We start from the raw sequence: 23219 nt of genomic DNA on the forward strand, positions 1-23219 counted from the left end.
TAGGTTTGGAATAAGAACAAAAATCGCAAACATATCCAAAATTAATTTTCATGTTGAAAACATCTAAAATTGCAAAAATAGTTATAAAGTAGAAAATGAATTATTAATGAAAATAGTTTTCAAAGGAAATTGCTAGTTTTTCTTATATAACAGGGAAGGTAATTACAGTAAGACAAGCTGCAACAGCCCACTTGAGAATATCTTTCCCTTGTTTAAGTTACATTTGAAAAATGATGGCAGATCAATGGATTATGAAAGTATGTGTTTTATGTAATATGTTATTAATTGCAACATGACAATTAAGTAGAGAACATTTTTTAATTGAAATTCAGTTTTTTAATTTTCATTTTCGTTTTTATATCGAGCAAGCATTAAATAAAATATTTTCTTAAATTCTGTTTATTAAATTAAATTTATAGAAAAGGTGCAACTTCACACTACACACATTTTATTTGTTACATTTTAAAAAAATTTCTTCAACTGATATCTTTCTGATAGTATTCGTTTTGGTTGCTTTGTAACAATTTGTGAATTATTTTAATTGACTTTGTAGAGAGCGCTTTCATCTCCAAATTTTTTGGTTTCTTCAGCTTCTTTGTTGCAAAATGAATATTTATACATCACCACAAAATGACTGTGAAATTACCAAAAAAATGTAATTTACCTGTGCAGGAAACGTTGTATTTACAAGCTCAATATCTGCTTCCGCATATGTCAAAATCGTCTTGAGTGATTTTCGAAGAAATTCTTCATTAAATTTTTGGTTTTGACCCACAAGTGAACTCAATGACATGGTCACCTGCATTTTCACACGGGCGAAATTCTGGCGGCAAAAGATAAAGTAAAAAAAAAATAAAAATAAAAATGTATTTACTTTGTATGACCAGTTAATATAAATCTTAATATCAAATATGTACGCCTTTTATAGAATTATTATTTAAAAAGTTTACTGAAACCCAAATCAGACATCTTGATATATAATAAATTGTATTTTTAAAATAGTTTTGATAATTCTGGTAGTTACTGAATTGGATTATAGATTTATTATATTTTAGTATCAATTTCTCACCAAATGAATTTATTACAAAAGTACTGTTTTGTTTACTTGTCACCATGCACACTTTTCATCTATACATTATTTCCAGAAATTAGTGAGAGACAAGAATGGTGTGAATAATTTTAAAAAGTAAAGGGTGTCAGTGAGAAGGATAGAGGAAAAATAGAGAAGAGAAAGGGAAAATGGTGGAAGAGAGAGAGAGATGGGAAGAAAGAGAAGTGTTGAAGAAAAATAGAGAGGGAGAGAGAAAAGTGTAAAAAAGAAATGGGGGGGGGAGAAATGTAGAAGAAAAAGACAAGAGTGGAATAAAAACGAGAGACTAAGACAAAATGGTAGAAAATAAGCAGATAGAGAAAGGCTTGTGAGAAATGGAGAAAGAAGGCTGCAAGAGAGACAGAAAATGATAAAAGAGAAAGAAAAGGTAAAAGAGAAAGAAAAAAGAGTGTAAGAGAGACAGAGAGAGTTTGGAAGAGAGACAGAGAGAGTTTGGAAGAGAGACAGAGAGAGTGTGGAAGAGAGACAGAAGAGAGAAGGGGTGTAAGAGAGTGAGAGGATGACATGAGAAAGAAAGAGAGAAGATGGTGTTAGAGAGAGTGGATGGTGTGAGAGAGAGAAAGAGGTTGGTGTGAGAGAGAAAGAAAAGAAAGTGTGAGAGAGAAAGCGGGGATAGTGTGAGAGAGAAAGAGGGGATAGTGTGAGAGAGAAAGAGGGGATAGTGTGAGAGAAAGAGAGGATAGTGTCAGAGAGAGAGAGAGAGGATGGTGTGAGAGAGAGAGAGGATGGCATGAAAGTGAGAGGGAAGTATTGTTGTATCTAAACAAGAGAGAGAGGGAAGGAAGGGTGTAAGAGAAAAAGAGAGAAGGGTGTAAGAAAGAGAGACAAGGGTGTAAGAGAAAGAGAATGGTGTAAGAAAGAAAGAGAAGGGTATTTATAGAGAAAAGTGGTTAATGAAAGAGAGAGAAGAGGAAAGAAAAAGTAAAAAAAAAGAAGAAAGAAAATGGTATGGATATAATTGTAAGACACCTATTAAATTTTATTCTGAAAATGAAAATTTTATCGTTCATTGTATGACTTAAACACTGCTTTGAAACAGCTATAAACAAGTATATGTTTGTGTAGACTATTTGAAAAAAGATATAAATCATCAAAATATGTATTAAGATAATCAAAAGAGAAATAAAAGGTTAGAGAAATTCAACAGTATTAAGGTTTTAACCAGCTATCAGAATCAATAGAAAAAAATAATGGTGCTTTTTTAGAATTAAACCTATTTTAAAAACAAAAATAGAGATAAATTGTTTAATAACTTCATGATGCATATACCTATCATAGAACAATGATGTCATATTCCAAAAATCACAACTTGATCAAGTAGTTTTTTAAAACTAACAAACCCAAATTTATGGCATTGTTTTAATCAGGCATGTCTAATAAGGGGAGATAACTCAATTTAAACTATCAATCAGCTTTGTAATGGCTACACTTCCTTGTAAAAATTGCAAGAAATCATAAAATATATATATATATATATATATATATATTCTATATTAAAAACACCTACTTGATTAATTTAAGTGAGTTTTGGAATATGACATCTTCATTCTAAACAACTTTTATGTCCATCCAATTTGTACAAACATCAAAATATTTTAGAATACATTGTGATCTCTTTCCTCTTTCTCTTAATTATTCACTTCGTTCCATCTCACATTTCATAATTTGCCATTTTCCTCCCGTCATCCAAAATAATTCATGTACAAATAAAGGGTGCACACCAACAACAAGATACAAACAAAATTTTCAACTTAAATATTTTTGAAAACCGAGAAATGCTGTATATTTTTTTATTAAATGAAAAATCTTTTTTTTTAAATCAATGTTTTTTTCCTGGGACTTTCAGTGGCATTCACCCTAATCATAGAAAAAGACTTTGTAATCTTTTTTTTTCATCTTATTTCGTTGATAATGTAATAATGTTAAGTTCAATGGTGGTAGTCCTTAGATGACAAAAAAAATGTATGTCCGAAAATCTTGTTAATTATATCAAAGTCAGAACTATTGTCTTTCTTTTCTAGAGACCACCATCCACTAAGTGAACATCACCAGTAAAATAAAAAAAAATAAAAAATATTACAAAGTTTTTTTGTTTTTTTTATAAGATTAGGGTGGATGCCATCTAAAGTTCCAGAAAAAAAAATAATTAAAAAAAAAAAAAAAAAGATTTTCTATTTAATAACATAATTTTACAACATTACACAGTTTTCTAAAATTTTCAAATTGAACCTTAGAAAATAATGCGTTTAAAAGATGCGACTAAACCCTGTTCAAAATTCTTAGCATTTTAGAAGTATAACATAGACAGACATTCATATTATTTGGATTCTTCCGACTACTCTTCTCATCTGGAGTGTTATTTTCACAAAGGTTAGGTCGATGTAACCTCCAACCTTCTTCAGGTGTATCTTGTTGAATTTAGAAATCTTTCTGTCGAATTCAAGAATCTGCATGTAAATTTGAACAAATCCCTTTATTTAATCAACAGGGGTAGCATGCTATTGTTCCATCAACTATGATTGGGTAAATATCCTAATCAATTTGCAGCTGTATTTTTAGTGCTGCCTGCACTGAGGATTGAACCTTTAACCTCCAGAAGAGTGTAACTTACAACTGAATTTTACTAAATACTTTATCCCCCTACGCTACAGGCTCTTGTGTAATACAAATAATCTTCATCTCAAAAATTCAGAAACATGAATTTTAGAATACGTTGTGATGTCATAATAGACTCCCTCCCTCTCTCTTTTTATTATTTACACTACCATTTCTCTTATCAAGTATTTTTAACCACTATGTCATGGATCCATGAAAATAGCACTCAAGATGAGAACAGTAGTCTGAAGAATCTAAATAATATGAATAATCAATCCGCATCTTAAAATTTCAAAAATGTAATAAATGGATATGTAGACTGACTTATGCTAAACAATAGAAACACGTAGATAATTTGACAACAGAGTGATGTATTCAGCTTACATTGCCCATCTCAAAGTTCTGTTTCATGAGTAAATAAAGAGATGCAGCCGCATGCGAACGTGTATTACTGATGCACGAGCTACAATGACGCAGAAGACGCAGACACAAGTCTGCACATTGTTCGGTCTCCTCTTGGAATAACAGTTCTGGAAACTACAAAAAAAAACCCAAAAAAAACAATAGTTAATTATAAAATCAAGCAAACCAAAAGGCATTCAAGTAACAACAAAGATGTGAGTAGTTAACAGCCAGAAAGGCTGAAATTGAGATGAATCTCTGAACTTGGTGGGCCACATACAACCCTCCTTGTGTGTGTGAGGGGTAGGCAACAACTAAAAACAACTTTGGATGATATGTTGTTGCAATATTTTCGGTATGATACATTGAGTAGGATCACAAGATTTGGACGATTATATTTTATTTATTAAGAAGTGATAAGAATGAACCATTCAAATCGCTTTAGAAAATGCACTGAATCTCTTTGACTTTTTTAGTCATAGCTTTTTGTCTTCGACACAAGAAGGGAACAACATTCTGCTGACTCTGACTAGATTAATAGTACTATACTTTATCTGGAATTCTTCACAATTAAAAGTTTCTCTGACTGGATTGATGGTGCCAATTTTTGCTTGAGACAACTACATTTAATATTTGCAATTGAAGGTCACCCGCACTGAAGACTGAACTTTCAACCTCCAAAAGAATGTAGCTTACAACTGAATTTTGTCAAATGCTTTATCCACTATGCAGAATATTGCAGAAGCATGAAACAGTCCACTTAAAATAAAAGTCACAAACACATCACTAACACAGACCCAAGATATTTCATGCAACCATAATCATTTGGTATGAATATATATGTTGGTTTTGCTTTAGTCAAAATTAAACGAAAGACACTGAATATACATGTACGGAGTGAGGACAGGAAGTCATTCTTTGATCAAACAATAGTCATCTAACTCTCCTAACCACATAAAACATTTAAAGTCTTAACCTTTACAGTGAATTTAAAGACTTTCAGTTTTGAAAACTATCATAAAAAAAACAAGCCGAACATGTAGGGTCTCCCTCTATAAGTAAAAAATTTACTTTCACCATTTGTGTTTGTACAAAATTTCCCCAAAAAATCCAAGGCGTAATTATTGAGAAAAGTGTGAATAAATAAACGGGTGAACAATTTGGGGGCAATTTTTGCTGCTAAAATCCCCCTTAGAGAGGAAACCAGAGTTATCCCAGAAAACCTGTTTTGGCAAAAGCTTATTTTCACCATGAATAATGTTTGTACAAAATTTCCAAAAAATTCAAGGCATAATTATTTAGAAAAGCGCAAACAGATGAACAGGAATGAATTACTATATCCAATCTCACCTTTGATAGGGGACCAAAAAGGAGAGAAAGACAACACAAGCCTGAGTTAAGACAGTCGAAAAAGAAAGATCAAGTGAGAGAGAGGAAAAAAACTAAGCAGATAAGGCTCTAGCCATTTGGCAGAACTCAATAATTTGGAATAAATAAATACATTGCTTTAGTGTTTGTGTCCTTATTATAAGTATTACTATTGTTATCAATTATTAAGTGTATTGATATTCCATTTTGTGTGAAGATCCTAGCATGAATAAAATTCCCCAAAGAATAGTTTTGCACCAATTATGTCCTCTTATCAAGATTTAAATAAAGAGATTTTATTGGCAACCTTCCGTGTCTTGAGACAATGGCATTGCACCTAGTTTGGTTTACTACAGCGTCTGCTGTAGTTAAATAGTCCAATTTTAGATTTGCAGCTATGTTGGCAGATGCTGCAGTTATAGTCAGTGGTAGGACTGTATCTTCTCTCGCTTGCAGATTCTCTTTTCTTCACATTGTCTTTTTCTCTTCTTTTCTGCTAATTTGATGCCATCCTTGACCAGGCTGTGCTATCAGATGACTGACTCAGGATCTTGTGAATCTGGTGCTCATTTGATTCCAGATTTTTCCAGAAGAATGTGTAGAATTTCTCATTGAGACTGCCACTGTTGACTAAATGTCTCTCTTGAAGAGCAGCAATAAATAAACATATAGTGTTACTAAATCTTATGTATAGAATCCTTATTCCAACTTTTGATCAAAATCCATGAAATCATTTGATTCTAGAAAATATCTAAAAAAAACTTAAGCTAAAAAAAAAAAAATGAAATTCAGTGAATCATGCTTAATTGTCGTTTAATAACTCGATGAAATTTAATGAAAATATTTAAATGGTAGGTTGTGCTTATGTTGTGTCTGCTAAAAATACTCCAACATAATTGAAATTTAGGAAAAATTTATTGTTAATATTTCACAAAACACTTCCAGTTTATCTGCTTGCTTTGCATAAAACTAGATTAAACTAGATATCGCCTACATTACTCACCCGTACACCAAGTAGCTGTGTTCAAAATTCATAATGATCATGAAGGAGTCAATACTAACCATAGAAATATACAAGCATATGGACATACCTAACTTACTTGATTATGTTGACATATCAGTTCTTATTAGATCATCAAAATTAAGCAATGTTGAATCTGGTCAGTACAAGATGAGTGACAATTTGGGAATACCAGGTGCTGTATGTAGAAGAACATTGATATATCCTTGCAAGAACTGCAAAAACCTAATGTCATTATTTCTTCTGACCTGGATATACATATAACCTCGTGGAAGCTGGTTCAACCTACCTAGGATGAATATGGCTGGCATATATATACATATACATATATTACATATATCTTCATAAAATAAAGGATCTATCAATTTCAGTGCATATTTATGAAATTATACTTAATTTGAAGTAAAAGTGATAAACTTACCTTGCTGACTAAAGAGCGCTGAGTTGCCAACATATGTTGTAATACAGAAGTACTTTGATTCAAACCAAGACTGTGAAGCAGAACGCGTAGAGCATAGCCAAGTGTTGGCATGTCCATACAATACTGTGCAATCTGAAAAAGAACATTACAATTTTAAAACGCAATAAAAAATAATCTTTCATGTGATTTCTAAAATTCTATAGTCTTACTGCTATAGAGAAACTCAACATTCAGTCTCGATTTGTCTAAATGTAAATCATTATTAGACAAAAACGTCTTACTCATTCATTTAATCTAATGCTTTAACAGGAAGTTTCAACTCTAATATATATACATATATATATATATATATATATATATATGATGATTGCAACGTCTTGTCAGACGAGTGCCACTCCCTCAGACATTTAAAATCCATGAGCCCAAATGCCTGAGGGAGTATCTATACAAATATGATGTTACAGAGTCTTAGCTTTGTACGACAGCTAAGTCTCTCTCTCTCTCTATATATATATATATACTAGCGGGGGGGTACCCGGCGTTGCCTGGGTGTTTGGAGGTGTGTGTGTGTTGAGAGATGGGGGGGGGGGTAAATCAAAATAATCCTGTTTAAAAAACAAAAACGTTGGCCGGGTGTTTGGAAGTGTAAAAGAAAAAAAAAGTTTTAGTAGAAAGGTAGGCTTGGACCTCAAACCTTTGACGCGGAGGTGGAAAGGAAATGGAAAAAAAAACCCTGTGACCTAACCATCTCGACCACGGGAAAAGATGAATTGATAAGTGTGTTAAGTTGATGTTTATAAAGCGAAATTAACAGGTGCGAGAACGTTAAGTCGCGTGATGTTTGACCTAGTTTTGCACTGGAAACCAGTTTCTGTTTTCCCCGCTACGCGGCGATCAAAAAATATCTCGAAAATAGCTTGTAAAAGTCGGGGAAATTAAAGATAGCTGCGACCCGAGTTCCTTAGTCATAGATATTATTATTTAGACAGCATATAAAAAGTTTTAAGAAGGAGCGAGCCAACCGAGAATCATGGCGAGAAAAACCTTTTGTAGACATACACAAAAAGCTAACACACATACATACATACATACATTTTCGCTTTTATATATATACTAGGGGGGGGGATACCCGCCGTTGCCCGGGTGTTTGTAGGTGTGTGTATGGGGGGGGGGGGGAGGTAATTAATAACCCTGCTTAAATATTATAAAAAAGACGATGTAAAAAAAAACCCAATACCAAAACGGAAAAAAATGGCACAAATAAACCTGTGTATGGGGGAGGGGTAAACTAAAGAATAAGCGAAGTAATAATAAAAAAAAAAAAAACGTTGCCCAGGTGTTTAAAGGTGTAAAAGAAAAAAAAAATAGTTTTGGTCGGGAAGAGGGGTTGAACCCGGAAGCCTTGACGCGGAGGTGGAGACCAAAGCCAACTACTTAACCGTCTCGACCACGAGTGAAAGTAATTGATTAGCGTGTTAAGTTAAGGCTTATAAAGCTAGTAAAAGCGGTTTGATTGACAGGAAGACGCTAAATGAGGTCATCGCGAGATCGTTATTTTTAGCTTTCACTTCCCTCCAGATGAGGGTGGAAAGGGGGGAAAGGAGTGCGAAAGCCGAGAACACAATGTTTTAATTTAATTTCACTGTATTTATACTAACATGCAGGACAAACAGGGCAGGGGACAGAGCGAAATAGCGCGAATCTCATAAAAGTCGACGTAGATAAATCTCGAGACAACCCGTGCTCCCAAATCCTAGATATTATGATATAGGATCTATATAAACAGTTTTAAGCGATAGTAACGACCCTGGGAGCGTGTGTGAAAGAAGCCTTTGCGAGACATACACGAAATGGTCACACACATTTTGCCTTTTATAGATATATGCATTATATTTTCGTGCATTTTTTTTCTTTCTAAGCAAAGGATTTCTATTTTCTTTTTTTTTTTTGAGGAGTCGGTATTGACATAATAACCGAGTGTTTCTGCATAACGAAATTGATCTGTAAAATAATGTACAGAAATTTTAACATGCTGGACAAGCTGTTTTGCATAAAAACTAAATGTTTGAATCTTGAAATGTAGCTATATTGTTATTCTTTTATATATGCTGTTGTTTTATTTAACATACATTGAGATTCCAAGCAAAAAGGATTGATATACACAAAGAGTGAAACAACTGAAAAAAAATTTTTACCAAAAAAGAATATATATATATATATATATATTAGTGATGGGGCAATTCCAATATTTTCCTAGATGCCAATAGAATTACTGATTTGGTATGAAATTCTCAATTTTGATTTTTTATAAATATTTCAAATATTTAGCTCTAAAATTGTTATTTTTTCTGATTTCTGTAAAACCACATGTTAAATATGCAATTATTTTCTCAAAAAAAAAAAAAAACTGGAGGGAGGATGATCTATAGATTTGAGATTTACTGGTATTTTAAAACCAATAAATATTTATTATTTTATCACTACTACCAGCAGTGGAAGGTTTTGCTTTAAAAAAATCAAATAAAATAGACAATTAAAAGAATCGTTTTTGGCATCGTAAAATATGCACAAATATTTTTAATTCTGATACAGATACCCCAAACTGTTCATTTTTTTTCAATTCCCAATTCCAATTAATCATCACAATACTATGTGTGTGTATATATAACAGAATAGATTAGTTAAATTAATCTAAAGCAACAAAGTAGATCCGATATCCAGAGCATTTTTGGTCTTGTTTTTAAGGATGGTGGTGTTTGATCAACACTGCTGGGGAGCCATGATTTAATATACAGTTTTGTTTTTTGGACTAGTGTGGATTCTTGAAAGTAAATACAGTGATTGCAAGAGATTAATACTCTATTTGGAACATTACAGTTTTCAATGTTTTCAACCCGCAATGTTATAGCAAGTCTATAAACTTTTTGTTAACTATTTTCTTCTTAAGAAGTTCAAAATTATGGAAACTCCATGTGATAAGGATGTATCTTGTATTCATTATTTTTGAACAAAAAATGTTGTATATGCTAATTTGCATGATTATAATTGAATTCCTCTCTCACACACACACACATATATATATATATATATATATATTTCTGTGGTAATATTCTGTATTCATTTATATTTCCTTTTTATATATACCAATCCTTATTTAAGAAGCTCAATGTAATTACAGAGCATGAACTGAATAAATGACAAAAGTCTATATTCCAAATTTTGTGATGTTGACCATGTTACAATTTATTCCTTTAATTCAATTGACGTTTACAATTCTTGAGAGTATCTGTTTTGTAGCACAAAATTATTCACTTAATATTATAATCAATGAATATATATATATATATATATATATATATATATATATATATATATATATATATATTTATATTGTTTATTATATATATATATATATATATATATATTGTTTATTATATATATATATATTGTTTATTATATATATATATATATTGTTTATTATATATATATATATATATATATATATATATTGTTTATTATATATATATATATATTGTTTATTATATATATATATATATATATATATTGTTTATTATATATATATATATATATTGTTTATTATATATATATATATATATATTGTTTATTATATATATATATATATTGTTTATTATATATATATATATATATATATATATTGTTTATTATATATATATATATATATATATATATATATATTGTTTATTATATATATATATATTGTTTATTATATATATATATATATATTGTTTATTATATATATATATATATTGTTTATTATATATATATATATATTGTTTATTATATATATATATATATTGTTTATTATATATATATATTGTTTATTATATATATATATATATTGTTTATTATATATATATATATATTGTTTATTATATATATATATTGTTTATTATATATATATATATATTGTTTATTATATATATATATATATTGTTTATTATATATATATATTGTTTATTATATATATATATTGTTTATTATATATATATATTGTTTATTATATATATATATTGTTTATTATATATATATATATATTGTTTATTATATATATATATTGTTTATTATATATATATATATATATATATATATATATATATATATATATATATAAATAATAAACAAAATGATAATGATACTTAAAAAAAAAGCAAAGAAAACAAAGCCTATCAATATTAAACTCAAAATTTATTCACTGCAAAATTGATTCCAGTGGTCATCTTTTGCATGTTGTCAAAACAGAGTTGAGAATATTATCTGCAGAAACGATTTTTCTCGAATATTATGAACCCCAACATTGAGTAATATGAAGAGAAATTAAGAATTGAATTTATAATAATAATAATAATAATAATAATAATAATAATAATAAAAAGATCAAAAACAAAAAATTTATTTTGCATTTTCTTTTTAAATTTTTATTCACCCCCAAACAAGGCACATTACTACCGAGATGTAAGGTGAATAAGAGGCCAGATTTAATGGTGGCATCCTAAGTGAGGAATTTTGCAGAGAGATATTTGTTCCCCATTCCATTTAAATTTTTGCATGTGGTATAATCAGGGAAACCGGGAGCAGAGGAGTGAATTCCGAAGGCTAGAAGTTCAAGGAAAGAATCTATTAAAATATAAAGCCCTCCAACATATTGAGGATCTCCACAGTGTAGGGATGGTATTTAATCGATTATCAAGTTGGTCAGATGTATTTACATTAAAGGGAATACTAGAACAGCAAGTTTATCAAAGCACATTTCATTGAAGTATTAGTAACACAAGCACAGGTATGTAACATTGCGGTGATGGGACAGGGGCCAGTGGTCAGTGCACCAGCTTAGATGTAACAATAATACACCATGAATCGGTAAACAGTCATTTTGTACAGGTATAGGATACAGGCAGGTAAGAAAAGTGTTTTAGCACTGTAAAGTAAATTTCCCATTTTCCTTACAGCAAAAAAAACAATACTCGATCAAATTAAGTGAAATTTTTTTTTGAGATCTTCAGTCCAAAATGGATACATACAATATAACCTTCTTTTGAAATGTTCATTTTTTAATGTCTTGATTAGACTGTACAAGTACCCATAAATCAAATAATAAAAGTTATAAATAACCACTGACCTGTACAATGAGTTCTAAAGTATCCAAAGCCACCATACTGACTTCAGCCGCCAAATTTCCTTCTACATGAGCATCCACTTCAATATCACGGCTCAGTTTTTGGCTTTAAGAAAAAAAAAATGGAATTTAGATTAAATTTTCAATAAAATTTTGAATGTTAACAAGTTTATTTTTGTTTTTTATGTTTTTTTTTTCCACAAATTGTTTTAGGAATATTTAATCTTAAAATTTACTTTATTAACTATGAATTTATGTTTCTTATTTAGTTTCTGACTATCATCAGATGTGAAGAGTCTACCTCACATTACATTGTTTTTTCACTAAAACTCAAACTGCAACTACACTGCTTTTCCGATGAAACCAATAGAATTTTACACGGACCAAAATATTGTGAGAATAACACGTATTATAAGTCTAAATAATCTAAATTATTAATCATAATCTCAAAAATTTCCTAATACAACTCCTATAATATTCTTCATTTTTAAAATAAGAGTTGTTCTTCTTCATATTATTTAAGCCATACTTATCGGTGAAAAACATCATTTATGGATTGATCAGTTATGTGATCTTTTTGAGCCTTCAAAATTTAAAAGGTTACAGACATAACTTATTTCTAATAGGTACGGGCAAACGGAATACTGATGCTCAAAATGTATAAACATTTTGACCCCTCCCTTTACTTAAAAATTCACTAAAAATCAGGAAATTAACCAATTTTAATGAAATTTCAGTACTTATAAAATGATGATCATGGAATATAATAAACTCATTATTTTTATTTAAATCTTAGTGGAAATGTATTATTTTGTTTAAACAAAAAATACCTTTATCAAAGTTATGGTTTTCTGTAGTACAAAAAAAAAAAAAAAAATGAAAGAATTTGTTTTTGTTTTTTTTTATGAAAATAAAGCATCGTAAATTATAACAATTTTTAAAAAATTATTTAATTTTTACAGGAACATTACAAAAAAGCCCCTAAAGTCCATAAATGGTTACAATATTTACAAGAGGCACAAAAAGCCATCATTCATGCATTGTGGAAAACTGGCAAGCATATCTATATTATATTTCTCTTAGTATGTCTATCTGTCTAGTCTACTTTTCCTTGAAAACTACTTGGCTGATCTGGCTGAAATGTTGTATGGAGCACTTTATTATAAGTAGGGCTAGAACAACAGCATATTCTTTTCATTGTTTTGACTCTGGAGTGTGCATCCATTGATATCTTATATGCTTTTATATAGAATGATGTGGTTCTCGGTTGATTAACTGAGTCGGATATATACTTGAGGGTCAAAACAACAAAAAGACTATTCTGTTGTCATAGCTCTACTAATAAGGTGCACAGTTAGGAATTAATAGGGATTAGTCACCACAATACCACATTCACTCCAGAAGTTTTCTTGAAAAGTACTTAGTCAATCTGGCTAGAATTTTGTATGGACCTTTGCTGTGATAAGGTTCAATGAACTAAGTATTATGGTATTCATTCGATGCATGATTAGGAATTAATGTTATGTAGTCGAGTGTGCATATTTATCGTGTATAGATTCTTCTGTTGATAGATGACCGGATACATTTTATAAAAAGAACATTTATAACAACTTATCTAGTTTTGCTTTCTGACTGGGTTATGTCCCTTTTCATAACATCAATAGTGATTAGTATTTCAATGCAAAAAGCAACACAAATTGAACCATATTCAACCATCAATTTAGCATAAAGCCTGATTCTAAGTCAAGTTATAAATTTTATAAGTTTTTAATGGGTAAAATGTCTAGTATTACATCATTCAATAATCTACAATTTCTTTTTAAAGAATAATTAAATGAATCTATTTTTGAAAATCATATTAAATTGTGAAAAAACAAAAACAACAAACTAAAATTAAAATTAACCTCTCATAATGTTCATATGGTTGCTTCCACTGAACTTGATCTTTACGCCAACGGAGTCGACTGCCTTCCGATCCACCCGTCGGTGGTGTTCTATCTCCTGAAATAAAAAATTTTTTAAAAAGGGGTATTTAACAAGGTTGAGTTAATATTACAAGTAAATATCAAGTAAAAATGAATGTTAAATAGGAATTTAACAAACGTTTATCTTTCAGTTTTTCCGCATGGCTCAATAAAACAGAAGTTTATTAAATATTAGCAGTCCCTACCCAGTGATGATCGAAAAGCATTGAAGCCATTTTGTTTTTAATTTTTATTTTTCTGTACAATTTTTAAACTTCTACTTAAAAATAAAAAAAATAAATTTTTAGATGAAGAGGAGACAAGTCTTCAATCAAAAATATGAGTTATTGCCCTTGCTGATTTTGAATTTCTGGTCATAAGTGAAAAATGTTTCTAGGTTACTAATTGTATTTTTTAAATAAATTTTATCAAAGTATATTTTTTAGAATGTTAATAACATGAAAAGATGAAAATTTGCTAGCCAGAATCTAAGTTTGATATGTCAGCTTGAATACTATTTAGGTCCAACATTTAAAATCTCACAACTATATGTGTTAAAAATATTTCTTAAAAAATTATCACTTATTCTAAAAAATACAACTTAACCATAACATGTAGATGTTAGACAATAATTTAGTTTAATGCCTTTCTTGATCAGTTGATACAACATTTAAATAAGGAATAAGCAATAATAAAAATTTTATCATTATCTATATATATAAAAGCGAAAATGTATGTATGTATGTGTGTATGTTTGTGTGTCTGCTAAAAACTTTCGACAGACAGAACAAAAATTCACAAACTCGGTATCATATTGAAGCTCCATCCTTCACCCGAAAAATATCGAAAAATTGGCCAAAAACGTTAATTTTTTTACCCCGAAATCGACAATTTTCGACATGGGTGGGGGGTCAACAAAAACCGTCCTCTTGTGACGACGACCAGTTTTACGCATGCGTCAGATGATGTCATGACCTGATTTACTTTAAATAGTTGAAGAACTGACTAAATTTCATGTACGTCGTGTTAGCTCAGTTGGTTAGCGCATTGGGTCATTATCTAAACGTTTTGGGTTCGAATCGTGGTGTGAGATATCTTTTTTATTTTCGATTTTTTTAAATTTAAATATTGAACCAGTGTTATTTAAGCCATTTTTCACGTAATGTTCATTTTCTGTTGTCTTTTTTACTTCGCTTATTCTTAGCGACATCCAAAAACACCCGGGTACCCACCGATTTTTTAAATTTTAATATCGAAACAGGCTTATTTAAGCCATTTTTCACATGTTTTTTTTTTTGTTTTTATTTTTCAGAAGTTTTAACGTTTGTTTTTCTGTTTTCTTTTTTGTTTTTGTTTTTCAGATTTTTACATTTAACATCGTTCGTTTAACTTATGTTATTTTTTTTTTATGTTTTGATTACCCCCCCCTTTATTTTTCAGATAAGTTTTAACGTTCATTTTCTGTTTTCTTTTTTTACTCCACTTGTAACAAACAAACCTGGTCATTGACCTCATTAAAAACGTTCACGCAGAAAATGTTAACTGCTGAATAGCTATTGCTTACATCGTCGTCGTCGTAACGCTCATACAAAATGTTAACTCTACGACTTCTGTGCGGACACCTGTCAATTTTGTTCTTACTTAAATAAATTCAAATATCTTTCAGTAACTCATTCTGGCTGGCCGAATGGATCATGTTTTTTTCACATTTTATTTTCCAACTTCGTCTCAGGGCTTTGGGTTCGATCCTACCAACTTACCAAAACTTTTTAACCCCCCCCCTGGTTTCTTTTTTATTTAAGAGCACACACACCTCAAAACACCCGGGCAACGCCAGGTACCCCCCGCTAGTCTATAATATAAATCTCACCTGTCTGTTTAAATGTATGTATGTTTGTATGTCTGCCTAAAACTTTCGACAGAAGTGATGGATTTTCACAAGATCGTACTGTTTTGAAGCTCAACTCTTCGGATGACAAATATCGAAAAATTGACTAAAAACAATAATTCCTTCACCCTCAACTGGGCACTTTTCTACAAGGAGTGTTTTTTTTGCCGATATTCTCGAAAGTCATCCCCTCTTTTCGATTGGCTAGCCTTAATTTAAACCTTTGCCACTTCCGGTTTGGCGATGGATGCAACAGCAAAAACGTCACATTTTTTTTCACATTCTTTTCCTCCTTCGCAGTACAGGTTTGAGTCTGCCTGCTACCACCTTTTTTTTTTTTTTTTTTTTTTTTTTTTTTTGCTCAACACACACCTCCAAACACCTGAGCATTCTGGGCACTCAGGCTAGTATACACTCATGAGCAAAAAATATGGGCCAAGAGCGAAAGAAGAAAGAAATCGATTTTTCAATATTTTTCCATGAATTTTTGTTAATTTTAACTGAAAATTTCTATTTTGTAGATTATCATTATTAGAGCATATAATAATAAGTGAAAAAATTAATCCTAAAAATGGTAAAACTGCATCTTGGCAAGGATATAAAAAAGCAAATCGCAGGATTAAGGCAGTCCAAAATGACTTACAAGAAGATTTTTGATATTTTAAGAAAAGAAAATGTGAAAACATCTCTTTCTGTAGTGAAGCAAATTGGTCAAAGGTTCGAAGTCGAATGCTTGGTAAGAGGAAAATCTGGATTTGGTCGCCCTAGAGCATCCACTTTGAAGGATGACCACAGTCCTAAATTAACTGTTTTGAAGGATTGAAAGAAAACTTATGTTGACCATAGCAAAGAATTAAAAAAAGGGCTGGAAATACTCTTTCTTGATATATAATATCTAGACGAATGAAAGAAATGGGATTTTCCCCTAAAAGGCGTCCAAAGAAGCCATTTTTATCTAAGAAGAACATCAATGATAGGAAGAGATTTTTCTTGTGTTATGGCAAGAAAGATACAGACTGGTTCAGGAATGTTTTCTGGTTAGATAGAATCAAGATTTTGTCTTGTTAGTGTGCTCCCGATGCTCCTGTACAGTGCAATCGAAGAACTGGAACATGATTCTCGCCAAGTTGCATAAAAACGACAGTTAAACACAGGAATGGAGGGATAATTGTATGAGGAACTTTTACTGCAGCAAGAGTTGGGGAACTTATTAGATGTGAGAAGTCAATCAATGCAAAGGAATACATTCGAATGTTAGAAACAGGACTGTTACTAAGAATCCAGAAGCTGGGAATATCCCAGAACATTATTTTGCAACATTATACTGCTCCTGCACACACTGCTAAACTTACAAAAAAATGGTTTTCTGATAATTCAATTGATGTGATGTTTTGGTCAGGACAAAGCCCCAATTTAAACCCAATCAAGAATATTTGGTCCATAATATCTCGTGCATTGGCCGGAAGAGCTTTTGAGAACAATGACAAGGAGGCTGTACAAAGCAAATGGAATAGCATCTCCTCTTCACAGTGTTTCACTTTGAATGAAAGCATGTTTAAAAGGATTGAATCTATAAAGAAATCCAAAGGGAATGCGATTCCATCCTAAGCATTTATTAAAATAAATGTCTTGTTCTGTTGTATTAGTCTCCTTTAAGTTTCCTTGTTCAATATAGCTTTTAGTGCAATAAAATGTATAAAATTTGTTTGGCCAATTTTTTTTTTTTTTTTTGCTCACAAGTGTATATATCAGGATGACAAAAAAGTTCTTGCAATTTTTTACTTTAAATTCAGATGAACATATCTCGGCTCAAACAAAAAAATTTGGATCGAAATAAGCACCATCAGAATCAACACACATTTACAAACACAAAACAAGTGTATTTATGCCAGTAACAAAAATCTTGCATTCTGGTGGCTATGAAATTGCTGAAGGGTTTTTTAACATCGCTTAGGTTTTTGAAGCATTTCTCATGCAGAAAGTTGTTGAGATGCTTGAAAAAGTGATAGCTAGTAGGTGAGAGGTCTAGAGAGTATGATGGATGAGGCAGAGTTTTGTAGCCCAATTCATTCAACTTCTGCAGGGTTGGTTTAGTAACGTGCGGTTGGGCATGGTCATTTTCTGTTGACTAATGCTGAATGTTGTTGAAGTTTCTGATGCATTTCATCCATTTGCTGACAGTACTTTTCTGCCGTAATGGTTTCGCCTGCATTCAAAAAATTGTAATAGAAGAGACCAATTGCAGACTACCCAAGAATCAACATGACCTTTCTTTTGGGTCAACTCTGGCTTCAGAAAGTGTTGTGGAGCTTCGTCGGCGTCTAACCACTAAGCTGAATGTTTCCAATTGTCATAAAGAACCCACTTTTCATCGCAAGTCACAACCCAGTCGAGAAACAAATCGTTCTTGTTGCAGAAAAGATGACGCTTCAGAACGCTGTTGCTCAATTCGTGAGGCACCCATTTATCAAGGTTTTTGTCTCTCCAATCTCTCTTAAGTAGATGGAAACTGGTGTATAAGTTACATATAATTCAAAAGCTAGTTCTCAAACAGTTGTGCATGGATTGGTTTCGACTAAGACTCCTTATTGATTGTTGTCAACATCTGATGATCGACCACTCCACTCATCATCTTCAAGAGTCTTGTTGCCGCCACAAAATTTCTTAAACCATTATTGAGCTGTGCATTCAGTAGTGGTTCCTGGGGCAAATGTTTCATTGATACCACAAGCCGTTTCAGCAGCTTTTCGGCCTAGCTTGAATTGAAATAAGAAAAGTGTGCAAATTTGCTTTTTTTCCATCTTGTATTCAACATTCTGAAAAGACATAATTGTTTTAAAACAATTGTAATTTAAACGATTAGATAGAGCAAAAATTGCTATATAAATGATATATAAAATAAATGTATTATAATCGAAATCAGTGGTGAAAAAGTTTCTTGTAATATCTGCATACTTTTTCTGAATAACAGTTTCTGAGAAATATCATAATGCCCATCGTAGGCAAAAATGAGATCACTGCATAAATTCCGCTGCCCAAGGTAAAAAAAAGTTTAAGCTTTTTTAGTCGTCTTTCATAAGGCAGATTCTGACAGATCCTGCACCATTCGAGTATCTGGCTATCAAGTATCACCATAGAGTTTCAAACAAGAATTACAAAAACAGTCATATACATACTAAGTATATTTTTGAAAGATTAACAACAGTGATTTACCTGCACTGAATTCTTGTTGCCGTCTTCGCATCATCATTTCAGTCCTGGCATTTGAGTTCCCCAGGATAGCTTCTTCAAGGCGTGTCTTCATATCTACACTCCGGCGAAATGTTTGTTGAGAATACTGACTCACTGCTTTCTTACCCTGGTAGGGTGGAGATTAAAGAGGTTACAAGTTTCAGAGTATTTCAGAAAAGAACAGACAAGGTATTATCACTTGCATTGTTAGACATCATCTTAATGACACATTCTACATTTGTTTTCATAATTCATTTCAAAAATACAATTTATTAGCTTTTAATGTTCTAATTTTGTACCTATATATAAAGTATATTTGGGCAGCATTTTTACTCTTATGCATGTTTCATTAATACACAGGGATAATTCCTGTTTGTTTCTCTTGCGATCCTTTTTTTCCATTTGGCGGGCCAATGTTCAAACATTCTATTTGAGTGTAAAAAGAAATTTGACATAGTCACGAACGTTTTTGACTTCCATGAGTAGTCTTCAGGCAAGTGATGATTTAAAAAATTTTGTTTAGTGAATTTATTGAAAAAGTCGATTAAAGTTGTTTAAAATCATTAAAAGTACTTAAGCATGCCCTCCCCCTCATAGTCAGTCTTGTCGATAGTCGGTTTGTTTATGCAAGAGAAACAAACAGGAATTATCCCTGCTGTTCAATGAAACATATATATATATATATTTATATTTATATTATGTTGACACAAATAAAACTAATACTTTATTTATATCAGTATCAAGAATTAAAAACCAACAAATATTTGCCGTACAATTGTTTCTAAGATGATTTAGAATATTTTACTTAATATTTTTGAGGATTTCAAAAATCTCTTCTTCAGTGCTCATAGATATCAAGCAATATAAACATCAATTGTATTAGTATATATCTAACATTTTAGAATGTTATTAGAATTTTATATTCAACTTCAAGTTAAATAAAATGTTTTATTATGATATGCATAACAGTGATAGACTGTTACACCTGCATAGTATAGAAGCTACCTCAAATTCTCTAAGAGTTTAATGTTATTTCCTACAAGACCACAGATAAATGCCATATTTATCCATAAAATATTTACTTCATTTAGAATAGTCACTCTGATTTCCTTGTTGACACATTTTGCAGTTACTAACAGACTTTAAATTCTTGTTGTTGTTGTTTCTTCTGTCCATAGTGAATTTACGTCATCAAATCTCACCAAATATACAATCATTATAAGATATAGTTTTAATTATGCAAGGGAGTCAAAAAGTTACTGCGCTTTGTTTCCTTAGTCATGTACTGCTTTTGTACAACTATGATCTGTCATTAATGTTAGGTTCAGGTATCAAACAAAAAATCTAGAAAGTAATTCTGAGAAAAGGTTCTCCAGGCATATCAAACAAATATTAAAAAAAAAAAATAGATCCTGCCATTTTAAAATTTATATTAAAATAAAATATCTTTCCTAACTACTTTTAAGTATATACTTAAAATTATTAATATAATTCATATTAAAATAAAATATTTCCCCAAGTGTCTTTAAGTGTATACGTACTGCAAAATTGAAATAGATTTGAGGCATCTCAGGGTGAGAGACAACATAAAAACGACACATTTTGTCTTAACAAGGTTTTTAATAATGCTTGAGTAATAAACAAAATGGTATGCACATTTATAAGTTTACCATTGTAAATTATTTAAATGTTTTTTGGGTTTTTTTTTAATATATAGTTATTGCATTTGTCTATAACATTTTCCTTTAACAAAAGTAGAAAATGGATCTTTTGTTTACTTTTGGCAGCCTCATACTTCTTGCTTCCCTTATTTTGTCCTTTAGTCTTCACATTCCATGAGTGATGTTTCCTACAAAGGGGTGAAGAATTGCCGTTTTCTGAGTTGAGATCTACCTATCAAGCACTTATCATTGACTAGTGTTTAACTAGAAAGTTATATATATATATATATATATATATATATGTGTGTGTGTGTGTGTGCGTGTGTGTATGTTATTTTAAAAATATAATTATCTACTGACACATGTTTTGTCGTCTATGACTCACCAAAGTGGCTGAATCTAGTGGGATTCAAAATCAGGACGCCATGGTGAAGAAGTGTAACCTCCTACCACTAGGCTAGAAGTCAGCTGGTGTAAGAAGAAGCTATATATATATATATATATATATATATATATATATATATATATATATATATATATGTTTTATTTTTTATTACTGTATCTTTCTGTTAAGTTACATTATTGTTTCGGCTACTCAGCCGTTTTTTTGGCCGTCTGTAGCGTCCTCAGACTTTTCTGTAAAAGTCTGAGGATGCTACAGACGGCCAAAAAAACGGCCGAGTAGCCAAAATAATAATGTAACTTAACAGAAAGATATGGTAATAAAAAATAAAACGCATGTTTGCTCTACAACAGTATTGAGCACTTTCTTCAGTTTTTATTAATTACCATCTTCACTAAATATATATATATATATATATAGAGAGAGAGAGAGAGAGAGAGAGAGCGAAAGGGCTTCTTACATCAGCTGACTCCATGTCTTGTCTGGAGCAGTTTTCATAAAAATATAAATACAACTATGGATTTTTTATTTTTACAAAACAAAATGTTTTAAAATTATTTTAAAATTAAAAATGTATGTATAATAAAACATGTTTGTAAATAAAACTATGTCTTCGTTTAGGCTATTAGTAAAATGTTTTGGAAATAAAACCCATTTTTGAATAGTATGGTTTTTTTTTTGTATTTTTTTAATTTAAAAAAAATCCGTGCAAGCAGTTATGAACCTGCAGAAGTAAAAGTTTTAAGAAATCAGTGTTACGGTAAAATGTGTCCCTTTGGCCCTTGTTCATTTTAGAATAACTCTATGTGACAGCACATGATTTTTGTTATGTTCAATTTCGCTTAAACTTAAGCATTATTCCTCTGATGAAAGAAAATCTTAACGGACAATTTACTTAAATAAAGTTATTTTTATTAAATATTCCTAATATTTATATGCACACTTAATAAAATAATTTACAATAATTTAGGATCATTAGCAAAATGAAAATAGACCCATATTAAAGCAGTGAAGTCACTAACATTTTGATTTTTTTTGTTTCATATCAGAATGCTTAGATATAATGCTTAAATGCGACACATACTTCAGGTGCATTTGAGTATTTAGGCAATCACATAACTCTTGCTTTCCTTATTTTTTCCTTTAATCTATTTAATTCCATGAAAGATGTTTCTGACAAAGAGAGAAGAATTGCTGTTTTCTGGGTCAGAATCTATTCCATCTAACACTTATTGTTGGCAAGTTTTTTACCTTGTAGTATTTTTTTAGTTCCTACATCAAGTGGCTCCATGCCTTGTCTGGAGTGATTTCTATAAAATCAATACACCGTTTTATATGAAAAAATATAAATTTAAAAAATTCAAAATGTTAAACAAGCCATACTTTTTTAAATATACACTTTTCTCTAAATCTTTTCTGCTCTCTATATATTTATGTATTAAAAATTTTTGCACCTAATCCATGTTAATGGGTAGTTTTCGTGCCAGGAAAACGTTCTAGTTTCCTTAATATATATAAAAAAAACAATTATCCAAAGATAATGCAGTAGATCTACGAACGCTAACAAAGCAATAACTTCAATTCAAAAACGAGAAAGAGAGTATTGCCTCTAATTATTTGCATACATTTTTTTTCCACAATAAATACTCATCTAGTTACAACCATTGTCATCAATTCTCCCTACTCAATGCAAATTTCATAAACAAAGCTTCTTTCCTGCCTTTGGAACTCTATACCACAGAACTGCTTTCTAACTGATTACAACATGGTTGTCTTCAAGTCCAATGTAAACAAATTCTTGTTGCGCTGTCCCTTTAAATAATCAAATTCTGCACAATTTCCACCACTACCAATCAATACACTGTTGTCTCATTAACCACCTTACACTCATTGACCCTTATCCTCAAGTGGCCTTCGAGCCTTGATAAGTGGTTACTCCCTTGTGGAAAAAAAAAAAAATGATGATTGTTGATCTGCTAACCACAAAGAAAGAAATAAT

General features: G+C 30.8%; 1 protein-coding gene across 4 annotated transcripts in view; it reads right to left on the reverse strand.

The window, feature by feature from the left end:
• Positions 1-23219, reverse strand: part of LOC145296754 (dedicator of cytokinesis protein 7-like) — a 250331-nt gene that overhangs the window by 52002 nt on the left and 175110 nt on the right. For all 4 annotated transcript variants that reach the window (XM_080142795.1, XM_080142793.1, XM_080142792.1 and 1 more), the window contains 6 exons: positions 19139-19283; positions 13978-14074; positions 12077-12179; positions 6919-7050; positions 4091-4243; positions 665-823 (listed from right to left, as the gene is read on the reverse strand). In XM_080142795.1, the coding sequence (XP_079998921.1) occupies positions 665-823; positions 4091-4243; positions 6919-7050; positions 12077-12179; positions 13978-14074; positions 19139-19283 (789 nt within the window). The remainder of the gene's footprint in view (positions 1-664; positions 824-4090; positions 4244-6918; positions 7051-12076; positions 12180-13977; positions 14075-19138; positions 19284-23219) is intronic.

The sequence above is a fragment of the Euprymna scolopes genome, chromosome 17 (assembly GCF_053919585.1).
Source record: "Euprymna scolopes isolate OS-2025 chromosome 17, ASM5391958v1, whole genome shotgun sequence".
NCBI classification, from domain to species: domain Eukaryota; kingdom Metazoa; phylum Mollusca; class Cephalopoda; order Sepiida; family Sepiolidae; genus Euprymna; species Euprymna scolopes.